The sequence below is a fragment of the Pan paniscus genome, chromosome 22 (genome assembly GCF_029289425.2).
Source record: "Pan paniscus chromosome 22, NHGRI_mPanPan1-v2.0_pri, whole genome shotgun sequence".
Taxonomy (NCBI): Eukaryota; Metazoa; Chordata; class Mammalia; order Primates; family Hominidae; genus Pan; species Pan paniscus.
This window is the reverse complement of record NC_073271.2, coordinates 35695414-35711845: the sequence shown is the minus strand read 5'-3', so window position 1 is coordinate 35711845 and position 16432 is coordinate 35695414. Positions and strand designations below refer to the sequence as shown.

The 16432-nt window shown below is 49.2% G+C and overlaps 3 protein-coding genes across 8 annotated transcripts in view; 1 reads left to right on the top strand and 2 right to left on the bottom strand.

Moving 5' to 3' along the window:
• B3GALT5 (beta-1,3-galactosyltransferase 5) overlaps window positions 1-1024 on the bottom strand; it is a 60916-nt gene extending 59892 nt beyond the window's left edge. For both annotated transcript variants that reach the window (XM_055105290.2, XM_055105291.2), the window contains exon 1: window positions 334-1024. The gene's annotated coding sequence lies outside the window, so the exon portion shown is untranslated. The remainder of the gene's footprint in view (window positions 1-333) is intronic.
• The window catches only part of IGSF5 (immunoglobulin superfamily member 5), a 200849-nt gene extending 190266 nt beyond the window's left edge, over window positions 1-10583 (bottom strand). The window contains exon 1 of the mRNA XM_034948070.3: window positions 8192-10583. The gene's annotated coding sequence lies outside the window, so the exon portion shown is untranslated. The remainder of the gene's footprint in view (window positions 1-8191) is intronic.
• Window positions 579-16292, top strand: LOC100993285 (uncharacterized). Of its 5 annotated transcripts, XM_063601462.1 has the most exons (3): window positions 579-1111; window positions 3740-3822; window positions 15451-16292. In XM_063601462.1, exons 1-3 carry the CDS (start codon window positions 1043-1045, stop codon window positions 15821-15823), a joined length of 525 nt encoding a protein of 174 aa, XP_063457532.1. In that variant the 5' UTR covers window positions 579-1042; the 3' UTR covers window positions 15824-16292. The 5 variants fall into 5 exon arrangements, 1 of the variants encoding a protein (XP_063457532.1); XR_008622453.2 differs by lacking the exon at window positions 15451-16292 and having other exon boundaries at window positions 977-1111; window positions 3126-9317; XR_010111164.1 differs by lacking the exons at window positions 3740-3822; window positions 15451-16292 and adding an exon at window positions 6838-9317 and having other exon boundaries at window positions 985-1111.
• Window positions 16293-16432: the final 140 nt, after the last annotated feature.

Below are 16432 nucleotides of genomic sequence, written 5' to 3'. Positions count from 1 at the left end.
TGTGCGATGTTTCCATCCAGTGCTGATTCCCTAAGTCTTGTGTCCGCACCGTGCCCACCCAGGAACACAACTTCCTCGGGGCGTGGCATGAGTAGCGATAAGACTTTATAAATGAATATGTTTTCACACCAAGTTTGATGACATTTGGTCTGTAACAATTTTCTTTCCCTTCATTTAAAAGGAACGAAGGAGAAAACAGAAGAGCACGCCTGCAGTGCGCGGCCGCGCCGCGGTCCCCTGCGCCCGGCACCCACGCCCCCGCGCGCCGCAGGACCCGGCCCCCCGCTCCCGGCCAGCGCTCCCCGCGCCCCGCGCCCCAGCCCCGGGCCTTACCGTGCGCGGGGCAGCCCCGGCAGGCCCAGTCGGGCTGGAAGCCGCCGCTGGCTCAGAGCCGCATCCCGGCCCGCGGACGCAGGGGGCGCGCGGCCGGTCCCCGGAGGCGCTGGGTCCAGGCCGAGGATGGTTTTCCGCCCCGCTCCGCTCCGCATTTAGGAGGTGGGAGGAGCGCGCGGCGATGCGCACAGGAAATCTGATAGGTGAGGAGGCCGGCGGGCCGCGCAGGGCGGCGCGGGCTGGGGGACGCGCGGGGCGGCTCCGGGAGGCGACGGGACCCCCAGGCCGGCAGCCTGGTGAAGAGGCAGGAACTGTCTACAAATGCTCCGGCTCCGAAGCCCCGAGGGAAAGAGCATCTTTCACGGAGCACCAGGAATTGACGACGGTGGAATTTGCTCAGATCCCCTGAGGCCGGTTCTTTGAGTTTCTGTCTGGCCCTCCGGGAGAACCGTCCCAAAGTTAACTTTGAAAACACTCACAGGAGAGGGAAGGCTGTGGGGTCCTGCGCTTCTCAAACCCCAGATGCCCCCGTAAAGAACACCGCCCCCCACCACCACCACAACCAGATCTTTTTAAAAAGAGATGCTACCTTCACAGCAAAAGGCCTGATTGTGAGGAATGAGCCAAAGTCATGCAAGGCGTGGGGCGCTATGGGACTGCGCAGTGACGACCCAGTGAAGTAGATGCCTTGACGATTCCCATTTCACGGATGAGACGACTCCGGCACAGAGAAGTCAGAGGGCCTGTCCTGGGTCACACAGCCACAGGCGGCCCCCAGGTAAATGAATACTGATGTATCACAGCCATAGTGCGGGGGTGGGGGAGGGGTCGCAGGAGCTGAAGCCAGTGGGACCCCACCTTTCTCTGGCAGGAAAAATAGATATATATTTATGTAGACAAATATACATTTTTTAAGGGATTGAGAACATATTATTCAATTCAGTGATCTTCAACCCTGGCTGCAGTAAAATCTCCTGGGAAACTCTTAAAAGTCCCAATGCTCAGGCGCCTACCCCAAGCCCAATGAAGCTGGCTTATTTTCCTTAATGTCATAACTTCAGCAGCTTCAGAGCAGTGCCAGCCCTTTCTTCCCCACGGCTGACATGTGATCCTTCTTGCACAAAGATGACGTGAGCTAATAGGGAAGTGGGGAGAGACCCCCCCCCTCCAAAAACAAATTAGGAACATGGAGTCCAGAGCCTAAAAGGTGTAGAATCGCTTCAGAGAACGGACAGGCCTCGGAAGCTTGAGCGTCGGGTTGGAGGGAAGCCTATGAGGGGTCTGATGGGGAGGAACGCAGCCGTGGGGCAGCAATCACCAGCCGGGATTATTAAACTCCCACGCGATTCTGCACGTGGCTTTGTGCAGCTCCCGTTTCCTGGGGTAACCATACGGGCCTGGCACACTCACAGCTGAGCAGGGCCAGACAGGATGCCGCCTCAGGCAGCATCAAGTGGGGTGGGTACCAGCCCAGAGGCGACAGGAGGTGAGCCTGCCTGCCTTCCAGGGTGCCCCCTGCCCTCTCCCTCCCAGTCCCCGGTTGCTGTTCCCCCCACTCCCTTCCCACCCTTTCCTCCTTTCCCACCCAGCACCTCCTGCACCAAGAAGCACATCAGACCTCTGTCCAGCCACGGACACCTCAATTGAGCCGGCACCTGAGGGGCTATGACATGGGGCAGGTGTTTTTTTAATAAAGGTGGTGGGAGAGGAGGGTGCAGGACCCAGAGAAAGGGCCCTGGGAGACTGAGACTTAGAGCTCTGCTCTGAGGGGCAGGGGGCCAGTCTCAGCAGGGGCCACAGAAGCCAAGCCTGGATACATGTCAATACCGACATATAAATTACATTTATATGTTAAATGTAAACAGTTAAAATACATTTATTGCGCTCCAAGTATAAAAATCAGGGAATCGTTTAAGTAGAATTTCAGCTTTGGGTGCTGGTGGTGGAGCTGGAAGCTTCTTCCCTGAAATTGTCCTGGGGAGGAGGGTCCTCCATTTTTTGTTTCCAAGACCAGAGTAATTTAATTATACTACAATGACTTCTTCATTTGAGCAGCTTGTTTTCAATTAGGCTAGTAAGTGGTATAAAAACAAGGATAAGGGAAATGAATTGGAGGGGTAAGGGCCTCTGCATGGGGACAGTGTTCCAGCTGAGACCCCCATGGTGAAAGGGCAGAAATGAGGAGGGAGCATTCCTGGCAGATGAGATCACAGCAAAGGCAAACACCCTGCACCGGGAATGTACCTGCTCACTGCTTAGCACTACCATGTAGAAAATAGGCTGTAGGAGAGGGCAGATCATAAGTCAATGTGCGCAAATTGCTTAGCCCAGTGAGCACCACTGTGAGATGGGCTAGCCATGGCCTTGGGTCTTGGAGATACCTGTCAAGAAAGTGAAAGCATCCATCCATCCATCCTAGGCCAGACCTCATGGTCTCAGGCTCTGAAATTGGTCTTTGCTAAACTGTACGAGAGGCCGAGGCAGTGGCCCAGGCAGTGGTCCGCTCTGTCCCGGTCCCCGTGGGGATGGGTCTCACCTGTGAGCCATGCAAACTTCTCTCCCATGGGAGAAGGATTTGCAGAGGCCGAGCACCTCTTCCCCATATACCTTCCATCACCCCACAAGGCCCTCCAGAGCCTGGTACCAGTGACTGTCAGTCAAAACGTGCAACCTTCCCTGTGCTCGCACACTCCTGTTTGGTTTCAGGGTTCTTAACCTCAGCACACTTGAAATTTTGGGTTGGATAATTCCTTGTTGTGAGACTGTCCTGTGCACTGTGGTATGCTTAACAGGACCCTTGGCCTCTATCCACTGGATGCGCACCCCTGCACACACACACAAGTTGTGACAACGTCTCCAAACTTGCCAAATATCCCATAGGGAGCAAAGTCACACCCAACTGGGAACGGCTGCTCTCGTAGAAAGGAACGGGACCCAGTGCTCCACAAATAGCTACAGAAAACATTTATCCATGACAGCTCCACGGAAAAGGGCCGCTTATCAGAGATTAGAAGACTGTGCCCCATGATGGAGCTGCCAGTCAAAGTCCCCTGCTGCCAGTCCTGCGCCACATGAAGGAGCCGCTGGTCAAATTTCCCTGCGGCCAGTCCCTCCCTCCATGCCAGCCTTCAGGTGCTCCTTCCACAGGCCTGGCCCACGTCATTTCAGGACCTGCTCCTTCCCTGCCCTCTGCCTGGACCAAGCCTCTCACAGATATTCATGGGACTCTCCTGGACTTCACCAGATCTCTGCTCAGAGACCACTTCCCCTTCCCTGACGCCCTGTTTAGTGCACACACCCCCACACATACCTCAGTCCCCTGCTTTTGATCCTTCTGGCTCAGCATTGCTACCTGACATTTCGGGGTCCACTTGCTCATTTGTCCATGCTCTGTCTCCCCTGCCAGAACGGGACTTCAGGGTGCACCACTGCACCCCAGCAGAGGCCTCCGCCTGGCACACAGGGAATGCTGGAGCAATACTTGAATAAGTAAGTGGAGGGATCAACCGATGGCATCCATGGGCAGTGGCTGGGGAAATGGAGCAAGCGAGGACTCTTTTTTTTTTTCCTTTCATCTATCTTAAGACCCACTACGAGGGCCCTTTTCTACCATGGGGTTTGGTTGCAAAATGTGCAAGCAAGTTCCTTCTCCCCTCCTGATCCAGGATGGTGATGGTGGGAGGCGGGAGAGTTCACTTGCTCTTCACTCATCTCAAGGAAGCTCCAGCCACTACCAGCGGAAAATTCCTGCATTTCTGATTCAAAAACCTAAGTGGAACGAGCTTCATGGCTGAGATGTCCCAGGGACCCTCATGAAAAGTCAGAGAATCATCAGAGGTTCTTTGAGGCCTGGAAAATGATTTTCCCAGAGAAGTCACAATACTAATTAGAATGCCTCCGCCTGGAAGGCTTTCCAGGCCCACAGCAGTTTTCTGAAGCATGAAACAAAGCTTTCTCTTGGAGCAAAGTGAAGGGTGGGAGAACAGAGTGGGCCGGGGAACTGGGAGCTGAACCCTGGAGGTAGCAGCTGCTGCCTGGAGTCTGAGGTGTGTGCCGGCAGCGTGGCTACTGTCTTGGCGCCCCTGGGAGCCGCACCACTGCCTCATTGAGGGGATATCCTGCCCATGTGGGCTATTCTTGCCCCAACAAACAGGCTGACTTTTCCTCAACTGCGGGGGAGCCTTCATTGGGATTGCAGAACATGATTATGACCACCACCCCTCCCAGGGGGCTGAGGAAACATGGCCCAAGCCAGGGTGGCCCACGTGGTTATAACATGACAATTGTGCATTATACGGATAGGCAAGGCTGTGGCCAGTTGCACCCTATGGGTTAGGATGAAGGTGGCCCCTCATTGCTATAAGTAGGTGGGACCACGCCTTCCCAGATAATGAAGGAATTCACTCTCTGAATGGGACCAGAAGAGTCTACGCTGGTTAAGAGAAGTGCGGAAGGAGGCTGTGTTTGGATGGTCCCTGGTCATCTCTGAAAAAACACAGCCCTCCAGCCCTGAGGCCACAGAGAAAGTACAGTAACCAGTTTATAAGCATGCATCAGTAAGCTTTCCATTTCATATTTTCATAGAAGTTTTTTATTTGATTTTGGGATTATTCCTGAATAATGCAATTTTATGACACATGAAAAACCAAGAACACTTGAAAAATGATCATCACCCTTCACTGTTGAGCTGGCTTCTTACGCAAAATTCTTGGCACAGTGCACCCCCTTCCCCACGGCTGTGCCTTCCCTGACATTTCTAGTGAGCTCTGGAGCATGTAAACCTAAGCCAGTTCTAAGGTCTCTAAAATAAAGGTCCATCTGGAACCTTCGGCATGGAAGTTCCAAGCCAGGAAGGAGATGGAGTGGTAAGAACATGTAGAGTTTGGTCAACTTGGTTTTGCAAACTCTTACTCCGTACGTAAGCTCCACCCCTCAGTTTCCCCATCTACACAGTGGGCATGATAACAGCGTTGTTGTAAAGCTTATAGAAAGATGGTGCAGCCAAACGCTGGAGGACTCCTGTGGCACTCTGTGCTTTCTTTTTGGTAACACAACAATTCTCAGGCTTTTTTTTTTTTTTTTTTTTTGAGACTTTGTCTCACTGTGTCACCCAGGCTGGAGTGCAGTGGTGTGATCTTGGCTCACTGCAACCGCTGCCTCCCAGTTTCAAGCGATTCTCCTGCCTCAGCCTCCGGAGTAGCTGGGATTACAGGCACCTGCCACCATGCCCGGCTAATTTTTGTATTTTTAGTAGAGTTGGGGTTTTATCATGTTGGCCAGGCTGGTCTCAAACTCCTGACCTCAAATGATCCACCCACCTCAGCCTCCCAAAGTGCTGGGATTACAGGTATGAGCCACAGGGCCTGGCGAATTCTCAGGCATTTTTGTGTTTGTTTGTCTTAATTTCTGTCTTTACTACTAGCCTCCTTCATGTATCTCACTGACTTGTTTCCACCAATGTCTATCACAGTTCCTGAGATATAGCAGGCACTCAAGACAGGTGTTAAGTGAATAAACAAAGTGATGCATTAACAAATAAATTGTTTAAATGAGTGACTGAGTAAAACTCAACACAGAACCTACACATAGTGAGCATCCACATAATAACAATGGCACCATTCCTCTTTAAAACATATGATTTGATCTTTTGCTTTTAGACCACAAGGCCTTTAGATAGTCCGGTAAGCTTGGTAGGAAAGTTGGTCACTTTAAAGTCAGTTTAATTTATAGTAATATTGGGAAAGAGGATCTATAAGGCAATCTCACTTCCAAAATGCAAACAAACAAGTGAAAACCACTTTGCTTTGGTCCTTTTCATATTTCTTCCAGAGAAGGGAATAAAAATTTCTATTTAAAAATTTGGGATAAACTAGGCTAGGTGGTGTGCACCTGTAATCCTAGCTACTTGGGAGGCTGAGGCAGGAGAATCGCTTGAGACCAAGAGTTCCAGAGCAGCCTGGGCAACATACTGAGACACAGACCCTTAAAAAAAAAAAAAATGGCCAGGGGCAGTGGCTAGCCCCTGTAATCCCAGCACTTTGGGAGGCTGAGGCAGGTGGATCACTTGAGGCCAGGAGTTTAAGACCAGCCTGACCAACATGGTGAAATTCCGTCTCTACTACAAATATAAAAACTAGCCGGGTGTGGTGGTGCATGCCTGTAATCCCAGCTACCTGGGAGGCTGAGGCAGGAGAATCACTTGAATCTGGGAGGCGGAGGTTGCAGTGAGCCAAGATCGTGCCACTGCATTCCAGCCTGGGCGACAGAGTGAGACTGTGTCTCAAAAAAAAAAAAAAACGGGCGGGGGGGATCTCTTTTGTAGAAATAGAGTCTCACTATGTTGCCCAGCGTGGTCTTTTTTAATTTAATTTTTTTGTATAGACAGGGGTCTTTCTGTGTTGTCCAAGTTGGTCTCAAACTCCTGGACTTGGGTGATCCCTCCCAAAGTGCTGGGATTACAGGCATGAGCCATCACACCCAGGGTCTCTTTCTATCTGTTGCTAGTGATCCTGACTTCTTCAGAATGCAGCATCCGTGGACGTGCCATGTTGCATGCAGCTAACCAGTGCTTGGAGAGACTGGACTTAAGCTCTTGTTTTCAACCCAGACCCAAGGAGTGCCTGTTCCTTTGCAGAACTGCCTAGTACACAGAGTTAAACGTCGTGTAGCTTGTATGATTGGGAAGGAAGCAGAAAGTAGAATTCTGAAATAACAGAACTGATTTTTTTTCAACCAGCATGGCAGCTTTTCATGTTAGGAAGCCTTCAGAATCATTTCCTACCCTCTCAAGGAACCCATTCTTTAGAGGTACACACCGTTCCTGTCAGAGAGGCTATCTTCCTAGTGCTAAATGATTTTTTGATGCACTGAAAATTAAATTCACACTCAAATTTCTGCATTTGAGGAGATTTTCCTGTACGCTGAGCTCTGTCAAAAGAGATATATTGAAGAGAGGGTAGTTCTGGGACCATTTGCAAGACAGCGCATTGATTGGAAGCCTATACATTCTGGAGTGTTGGCTTAATATGTTGATCATCCTTTGAGGTGGGGCACAAGGAAAAATAAACTATTTCTCCTTCAGGAACATACAGTGGCATAAGAGAGACCAACTTGGTGATAACTGATCATAGGATTAGACCAAGGTGCAGAAGCAAACAGAACCTCCATAAAATGTAATGATGTCTCGTGCCTGCAATCCTAGTGCTTTCAGAGGCCAAGGTGGGAAGATGCCTTGAGCTCAGGAGTTCGAGACCAGCCTGAACAACACAACAAGACCTCGTATCTATGAAAAAATAAAAATAATAAAATTAGCTGCACACCTATTTGGTGGCACACACCTGTGGTCCCAGGTACTCGGGAGGCTGAGATGAGATCATTTGAGCCCAGGAGATCAAGGCTGCAATCAGCTGTGATCATGCCACTGCCCTCCAGCCTGGACAACTGAGCGAGACCCTGTCTCCAAAAAAAGTAAAATTAAAAAAAAAATTAAAATATGATGGAGTACAGAGGAAAGGTCAGTTGATTCTCACTAAGGGTTGGACTTCATTGGTGATTTTCTGTCTTTTTAAGAGTTAGAAACTCCTTTTTCAAATGAAATGTGTATGGACCTCCAATGTCTTAAGCCAGGTCAGAGATGTTTTGTTGGGGACAGGGGCTTCCAGCCCACTGAACACCCCTGTCCTGCCGTAGCCCCAGAGGTACCACCTTGGGCTCTGCCCAGTGCTGCTTCAACACCTCCAAATGGGAGGAGAGGGACCTTTCCTTCTAGTTCTAACCCCCACATCAGTCAAGGGAACCCTGTACAAAATGCTGAGAAAGCCAAAGAAAGTCAGAGTGCAGGCAGCTTCTTGTGACTTACTGCGGGGGCTCCTTGTGTCTCCCCTCCTCCTGCCTGTTAGACTTCTCCTTGCTGGCTGGGCCCACGCGTGGATGCACGGGTGCGGAGGATGGGAACCCAGGATCACTCAGCAACATGCTTCTTGTCAGCTTCCTGCAAAGGGGAGAAATCACGCGTCAACCAGAAGCTTTTAAGTGAAAATTTGAGGACCTCCTACCTTCATCCACCAGAATGCTGCAGCTTTCAAAGTACTTTCTAGACAATGTCATTCAAGCTTGTGATAATCCCACTGGGTGGGATGAGTGGGAGGTGTTATTATTTCACAGATGAAATTGAGGTTCGTTGGTGACTGAGCACCTCTTGTCACCTTACTGTCCCATGTCCACAATGGAGATGCAGGAAAGGTGCTTTGAACTTTGCTCAGCACCTAGTAAGCCCTCAGTGCACGTTAGCGCTGGTCATTAGGTAGTGACCCAGGAGCTCATCACTAGGAAGTGGCGGACTGGGAACCAGGATCAGACCTCCAAATTCCCCCCAGGACCTGTCGCTCACTCTGCTATTTGAGTGTCCAGCCCAGAAGCATTTTCGGATCTCCAAAATAAAGTAAAAAGTGCTAGCAATGCTTGGTGAATTAGTAACACTGTGATGTTGGCCGGGCACAGCGGCTCACGCCTATAATCCCAGCACTTTGGGAGGCCGAGGCGGGTGGATCACGAAGTAAGGAGATCGAGACCATCTTGGCTAACACGGTGAAACCCCGTCTCTACTAAAAATACAAAAAATTAGCCGGGCGCGGTGGCGGGCACCTGTAGTCCCAGCTACTGGGGAGGCTGAGGCAGGAGAATGGCATGAACCTGGGAGGCGGAGCTTGCAGTGAGCTGAGATCGCACCACTGCAGTCCGGCCTGGGCGAAAGAGTGAGACTCCATCTCAAAAATAAATTAATTAATTAATTAATTAAAAAATAAAACAACACTGTGATGTTAAGGCCCTATTTTCCAGGATTTATCATGATTGGTTTTATTGAGTAAAGCCTGGGCAAAAGACTTCGGTGTCAATTTAGAAAGACTCATTTAAGTATCTTTTTAGAAGTAATATTATGTATTATTATTGTTGTTATTATTATTAAAGTTCTGTGCCAATCGTTATTCTAAATGTTTGACATTTCTTTCTCACTACAATTTTGTGAGGTAGAGGCTGTTATTCTCCCATTTTACAGATGAGAAAACTGAGCCACAGAGGAACCAAATAATTGGCCCAGGTAAAGCAATCTCCTGACAAACAGAAATAGCCTGAAGTTATAACATGCGCATATTCCTTGTTAGTGCACCTAATTTCTCCCCCACTTTTTGGGCTGACTTAGGACTTCATTGGTTTTTGTTTTGGTTTTGAGACAGAGTCTCACTCCATCACCCAAGCTGGAGTGCAGTGGCACAATCTCAGCAGACTACAGCCTCCACCTCCAGGGCTCAAGCAATCCTCCCACCTCAGCCTCCCGAGTAGCTGGAATTACTGGTGTGTTACACCACACCTGGCTAATTTTTGCCTCTTTTCTGTAGAGATGGGGTTTTGCCGCATTGACCAGGCTGGTCTTGAACTCCTGGCCTCAGGTGATCTGCCCACCTTGGCCTCCCAAAGTACTGGGATTGCAGGCATGAGCCACCACACCCAGCCTCCTCTCCCCCTTTTTATCATTAACAGTATGAATCTACAGTGAAGGGAGAGAATTAGGCCTACAGAGCTTCCCACTTTAGCCTGAAGTGAATGAGAAGCTGGCAGTATTTAGCATAGATGTATTTCAAAGAAGGAAATCCATAAAGCCATAATTAGCCCCTGAGCTGGAAGCCAGATGAAATTCCTTTAAAACAGAGATAAGGAACTAATTATCCTACTTTCATCTGAGGCAAAACACCAAGAAATAGGGTGAAGAGCAATAAGAAAAATTAATTAGAGGCAAAGTAAATATGGAAAAGGGAGATCGATGCAAAAAGGAGTGAGCTCTTCTCTTGAGGGCCAGGAAAAGCCTGCCACCCATTTCCCAAATTTCCTCCTCTTTTACAGACTCAACAACATGACTTAGAAAGGCTTGCGTGGTTTGTGCATTCTAGGGTGGTCTTCATGGAAGTCTGTACCCTGGCTGTTCAAAATGCGTTTAGAAAAAAACCAAAAGCCACTAAACAGAGTCCGGGATCTCACGTGTGACAACTTGGGGAGACCCTGTCTGCACAGTTTTATAATGCAGGCCTTCTCAGAGCCTTTATTGTGAGCTGACAATTGATGTGCAAGAGGAGCATAGGGAATGCAATATTTCCCAAGCATCTGAAAATGAAACCCATTTTTCAAAGATTGTGTTGTAGGACTAGAGTTTCAAGAGCTCTGCTTTGGGTAATGGTGTTCTAAAGTAAAATAAATGCAAGGCAAATAAATCCATAAATGTGTGATACATGCGTTATTTCTGCCATTACCTAATACTCATTTGACAACATGAAATTTAAGTCCATGAACACAGATGAGGGGAAGCTTGTTGAGGCCTTTGGAGCCTGAGAAGTGAAAGTCTTTGCATTAACTTGAGTTTTTGACATCTGTGGAGCCAGGCCACACTGTCACCAAAGCCCAGAGGACGGAAAATAACTGCTATGCTAGGAAAGCAATGAGGAGTGTTTTAAGAAAAGCCAAATGTTCACATCACGTTTTTCAGGCACCAGATCCCTCTCTCCCTGAACCAGGAGATCTCCGCACTTTATGCTTTGCCACACCCCCCAGAAGCAGCTGGGGAAGGACTGAGTTCACCATATGCCTTGTCTAAAGAAAAGCAAGAGGAAAGCGGGAAGCTCCAAATTTCCTTGCTCGGATGAGACCCAGCCACTGGCCCGTGGACTGGCACAGGCTAATAGAATGCACAAGCATGGGAACACCAGCCCAAGCCACTGCTGGCACCCACAGAAGGAGGCGCGGGCAGGCTTCTCCAGGCTACACTCCTCCTGTGCACCCCCTCCAAGCTGGGGCCATGGCTCTGCCCCTCCCGGTGAAGTTCCCCAGTGCTCACCAAGGCTCACAAGACTGACAAGGGCAGGGCAAGGGGTGAAAAGCAGAGAAGGCAGGCAGATGCCTCAAGGGCCTTTCCACCAGCTTCCCCACCAACCCGCTGGACCTTCTATCACTGCCTTTCTGGGTGCACGGTGTCACTGTCCACTCGACACTCCCGTCAGAAGCTGCAGGTCTCCGATCTCACTCCCTCACAAATCTCAGTCACTTCTCCCTAAGCATGTCTTTTGGGTCCAGCTCCCCCTTCCACCCCAGCCCAGGCCTCACCATTTCTGGCAGGCGCTTTGCAGCCACCCCATGCCTGGTCTCCCTCCTGAGCTCCACGTTAGAAGAATCTGATCTATTTAAATCAAATCCTTGCTTGAAAACCATGACTGTGCCTGGCCAGAGCCACACACACTAGAAAGCCCACTCATAGTCTGGCCCTGAGCTGCCCGCCCAGCCTTGCTGCTGACTGGGTGCTGCACGGCCCCTCCCACCAGCCGTGCTGACAGTCCGCCGTTTGTGACACAGAACTCTGGCATTATTTATTTCTGTCCTGCCCACTCTTCCCTTCTGCAGGTCCCTAGGAAACTCCTGTTCAGCCATCAAAACCCACATCCCATGGCCCCTTCTCTCTCTCCCCCACTCCCAGTTAGTGGCTTCATCCTCAGGCATGTCTGTCCCTCCTTCTGCAGCAGCACACAGCACGCTGCACTGTGGGGACCGCTGTCCTTTGGTCTGCATGCTGCTCATCGCATCTGGGGGAGAGGACCCGATATCGTTTGTTTTTACGTCCGCGAACTTCACATGTAAGTGTTAAGTCGCACAAGAGTGGATGCTGAAGCCGTCCTGGCCTGCCTGCTCTTCCTCTAGGAGCTGACCTTCTGCATCATGCTGGCTGAGGAGGGAGAAAAGAGGAAGAAGCAGCAGCTCTTCTTTTTTTTTCTCTAGGTTCTCTCTCCCATCGCTGAATACAACCAGCATCAGCCATTCGGGTTAAAATACGGAAGAGCTATGTTGAAACTAGAGTGATATTTGCAGAAGGAGTAGCACATTAGGCTGTGTGCTGAGACACAAGACAGGTCTGTCCCATGAGCAGGCAGTGTCTACGGCTGCAGCACTGCCAGGGACAGCAGCCTCCAGCCACAATAAAGCTCCAGGAGCCAGGGTGGGGGTAGTTTGGGGTGGGGAGGGTTGCTCCGTATTTGGAGGGTGGCATTTTTGTTTACTTTGCCACTTACTTTAATCCCGGGTCACAATGAAAGGACTTTAGGAAACGATCCTCTCAACTATTATTTCTTGCTTATCCACTAAATTACAATTAAAATTTCAACAATACATCCTCATTGGGAGCCTCGTGCAAACAAGTCAGGATCCCTCATATTACCCAAGTTCTACCTACAGAACTACAAACAGGCCACGTTCATGTATTCCTATTGATGGTTGACAATAATTCCACTGTCAGCCATCAAAGAACCCCCTTGTGTAAGAAAGCGCAGTGCCATGCAGTTAGTGAATAAATTTCTGGAATAAATTGAACCACTAGAGTTAAATCAGTAAATTTAGAAAACCTAGGAAACCCAATAAATGGGAAGGTAGAACTTTGCAGTGGACACAGGGATCTGTCACAGACAGAGAAGGTAAGGTAATTCACCCAGGCCTCGAAATAGGAACAGCAATGAACATTTTCCACATCAAAGATTTTAATCTTAAAAAAGGGATCATTAAAAAAGACACATCATTAATCTTATTTTATAGCATTAGAAAATGGCTTGTTTCACGCCTAGATCTTCCCATCTCTAAATGAAGCACTATAAATTTTATGACGTCTATTTTTTTAGTGATAATAATACCTGTCCTGAGATGTTCAGCTTCCCACTGGTTGAAAAAAAGAAAGGAAATGAAAGGAAAGAAAAAGTTGCTATTCAATAATTTACTCAGCCAATTCTTCCTTGTAGAGTTCTACAGGACAAGCCATCATTTCAGAGTTTCCATGCCTGACCTGCCTCCAGAGCTCTTGAAAACTTTGGAACCAAGAATATTTTTATCAGCCATCCTCCAGACTCACCCACGGGTTACCTGACCCCACTAAATCCAAAATGAGGGTAAAAATCCCTGCTGCAAATTCCTCCTGGCTTTGCCATCTTGGCCAGTCATTCCACCAAACCGATTGTGCCTTGCAGATAAAAGTCGCAAGTGGCAGATGCAAACTGATTTCCTAATTGATCCCTTGGTTCAACCTGCATCTACAGGGAAGTTACTGTGTCTGGCACAGTGCTGGACACTGGGATACAAACAAAGGGTGCATCCTGGAGGTCCTTAAGAAGAAGCAGTCCCAGACTGTAGAAGCCTCCCAGAAGAAGAAGGGGGAGAAGTGTGTGAATCATGACTCTGAAGAGCATGAAGAAAGATGTCACCGCAGCTGGGGGGGGTCTCCTTCCGGGTTTCCCAGCCTAGCTGCCTCACCTCTGGCCAGCAAGGTCCACTGCACACAGAGGTAACCACTGGGACAAGCAGCTGGAAACCTCAGCTTCTTTCCCTGTAGGCTCCAGGAGCTTCTAATTCATGTCTGTTGTCCACATGCTGAGGCTTCTATCCATCCCTCAACCCCCGCTGCACAGGAAACCCTTCCTGCCTCAGCTCTGGCATTGAGCCCCTGACTCTCCCATCCAGCTTCCAGCTCAGCCCGATATATGTCTCTCTGTGTCTCTGTTTATCACTGGTGAATCTTCAGTCTTGGGGCTACCCTATACCAGCTCAAGGCCCAGCTGAGCCAGCCTGGCCCCCAGCTTGCACTGTGGAGATGGGGACTTGGTCACAGAGATTAAAGTAGACACTGGGGGCAGAGAGGCCAGGGATGGAAGGGAACTTAAATAAGCCACAGGTAAGTGGATTCATTTGCTTGGGCTGCCATAAGACCCACAGACTGGGCAGCTTCACTAACAGGCATTTATCTGCCCACAGTTCTGGAGGCTAGAATTCTGCAATCGAGGGGTCAGCAGGGTGGATTTCTTCTGAGGCCTCTGTTAAATGGTAAACTGAGGCACCATAAAAGTTGAGATTTTATTTGTTAAAACCCCAGTCCAAACAGCTCCAAGCCAGAAGTGGTTGGGTACACTAATGAGCAAACACAGACAAAGCCAGTTAGGCCTCATAAGAGATGTAGATCTTGCTTGATTTCCAAACATAAGCAAAACTTAGCTTCAGCTGTTTCTTGTAAATGGCTACATTAAAGAACAAGGCCAGCCCATTAGCAGCCCCTGATTAACTTGTAGTTATATAACTAGGGACTTTTCAGCAGGAAAGACTAAATAAAACAGCTATACAATTGTAATCAATCAAATGTTTTCTTCTTACTTCCGTGTGCACCCTAGGTTTATCATAAGGTTAAATATCATGGCAAATGTGAAAAAAGCCTTTTGGAAACTATGTGTGTAAATATCATTGCAGTCACCTTATAAAAAGGAAGTTTGAGGAGAAAAGGGAAAGCAGCACTCTCTTACGCCCCAGGCAAATCGTGGCTGAACCAAATACAACCCTGCGATGAGCATTCCTGGTGCCCCACAGCTTCCCGCAGATGGCAGATGGTCCATGCTGTGGGAAGAAGAGTCATGTGTGCATATATATGAGGCTGCCCTGACAGACCAGGCCAATCCTGCTTCCCGGTGACTGTGGCTTCCTTGTCTCTAGGAGGCCTCGGTTCAATTAACTTAGCAGATGTTTATGAGGCACTGAATATGTGTAGCCTAGAAGGTCCATGAGAGAATGAAGGGCCCTGGGTCTGATTTAGGCATCCCCGTATAGCTAGCACCTACGACACATCTGTGTGGCACCAACGTAGCCTCCCAATAAATATCTGATTGACAGCAGACTATCAGGCACTGGGCTAGGGACAAGGGTCAGAGTGCAGCAAAAGGCGACCATCGCGTAGATGCTAACCACTCACCACATGCACTTTGTTGAGATAGAAGCAAAATTCTCTAAGCACAGAGAAGAATGTGATTCATTCTGCTCTGTCATTAAGGGCAGGGAAGTGCTGCTCAGGGATGGCCGTGGAAGCTGGGCCTTCCAGGACAGGTGAGATCTTAACGTAATGGCGAGCTAAAGAACAAGTGTTCCCAGCAGCAGCAGCAGCACACAAGAAAGCATGCAAATGAGGACATGTGCGGGGGCAATGTTTCCTGTGGCTGCTGGAATAAACTGCGACTAACATAGTTTAAAACAATACAAGCGTATTATCTTACACTTCCTAAGGGGGGTCAGAAATCTCACGGGCTCTGCTGGCTTCTGTGCTTCGTCTCTCAAGGCCAAAATCAAGATGTCATCAGTGCTGAGCTCTGGTGGAGGATCCACGTCCAGGCTCACTGGGGCTGCTGGCAGGATTCAGCTGTGTGGGGTTGTAGGAATGAAGTCCTTGTTTCCTTGCTGGCTGTTGGCCAGGGGCTGCCCTCAGCTTCTGGAGGCCGCCTGCCCTCCCTGGCTCATGGCCTATCTCATCCTGACAGCCAGCACCTGCGGGAAGTCCCTCTTGCATTGTGACTCTCTCCCGCCTCTTCCATTCTCTATGGCTTGTCTGCCTCCCTCTTTCATCTTTAAGAGTGCATGTGAGTATATTGGACCCACCTGAATCAGCCAGGCTAACCTCCCCATTTTAAGGTCTGCAGCCTTAATTCTACCTGCAAAGTCCCTTTTGCCATGTAATGTGCCATATTCACAGGTGTGAGGGATCGGAGGGCAGGTATATTGGGGGACCGTTATTCTGCCAACTACACAGGGCCTTATATGGTCTGGCTCTGTGTCCCCACTCAAATCTCATCTTGAATTGTAATCCGAATTGTAACCCCCACGTGTTGGGGGGAGGGACCTTGTGGGAGGTAATTAAATCATGGGGGCGGTTACCCTCATGCTGTTCTTGTGATAGTGAGTGAGTTCTCACGAGATCTGAAGGGTTTGCAAGGAGCTTTTCCCCCTTTTGCTCAGGACTCTCCTTCCGGCAGCCAAGTGAAGGATAAGTTTGCTTCCCCTTCCACAATGATTGTAAGTTTCTTGAGGCCTCCCCAGAACTGTGAGTCAATTAACCCTCTTTCCTTTATAAATCACCTAGTCTTGTGTATTTCTTCATAGCAGCATGAAAACGGATAATACAGGGCCCATGTACTAGAAGACAGAGGACATAGAGCAGAAAGTGATGTGGGAAGAGAAGGAGCTTGGGGCTTTAATGTGAAGGCCTTTTTTT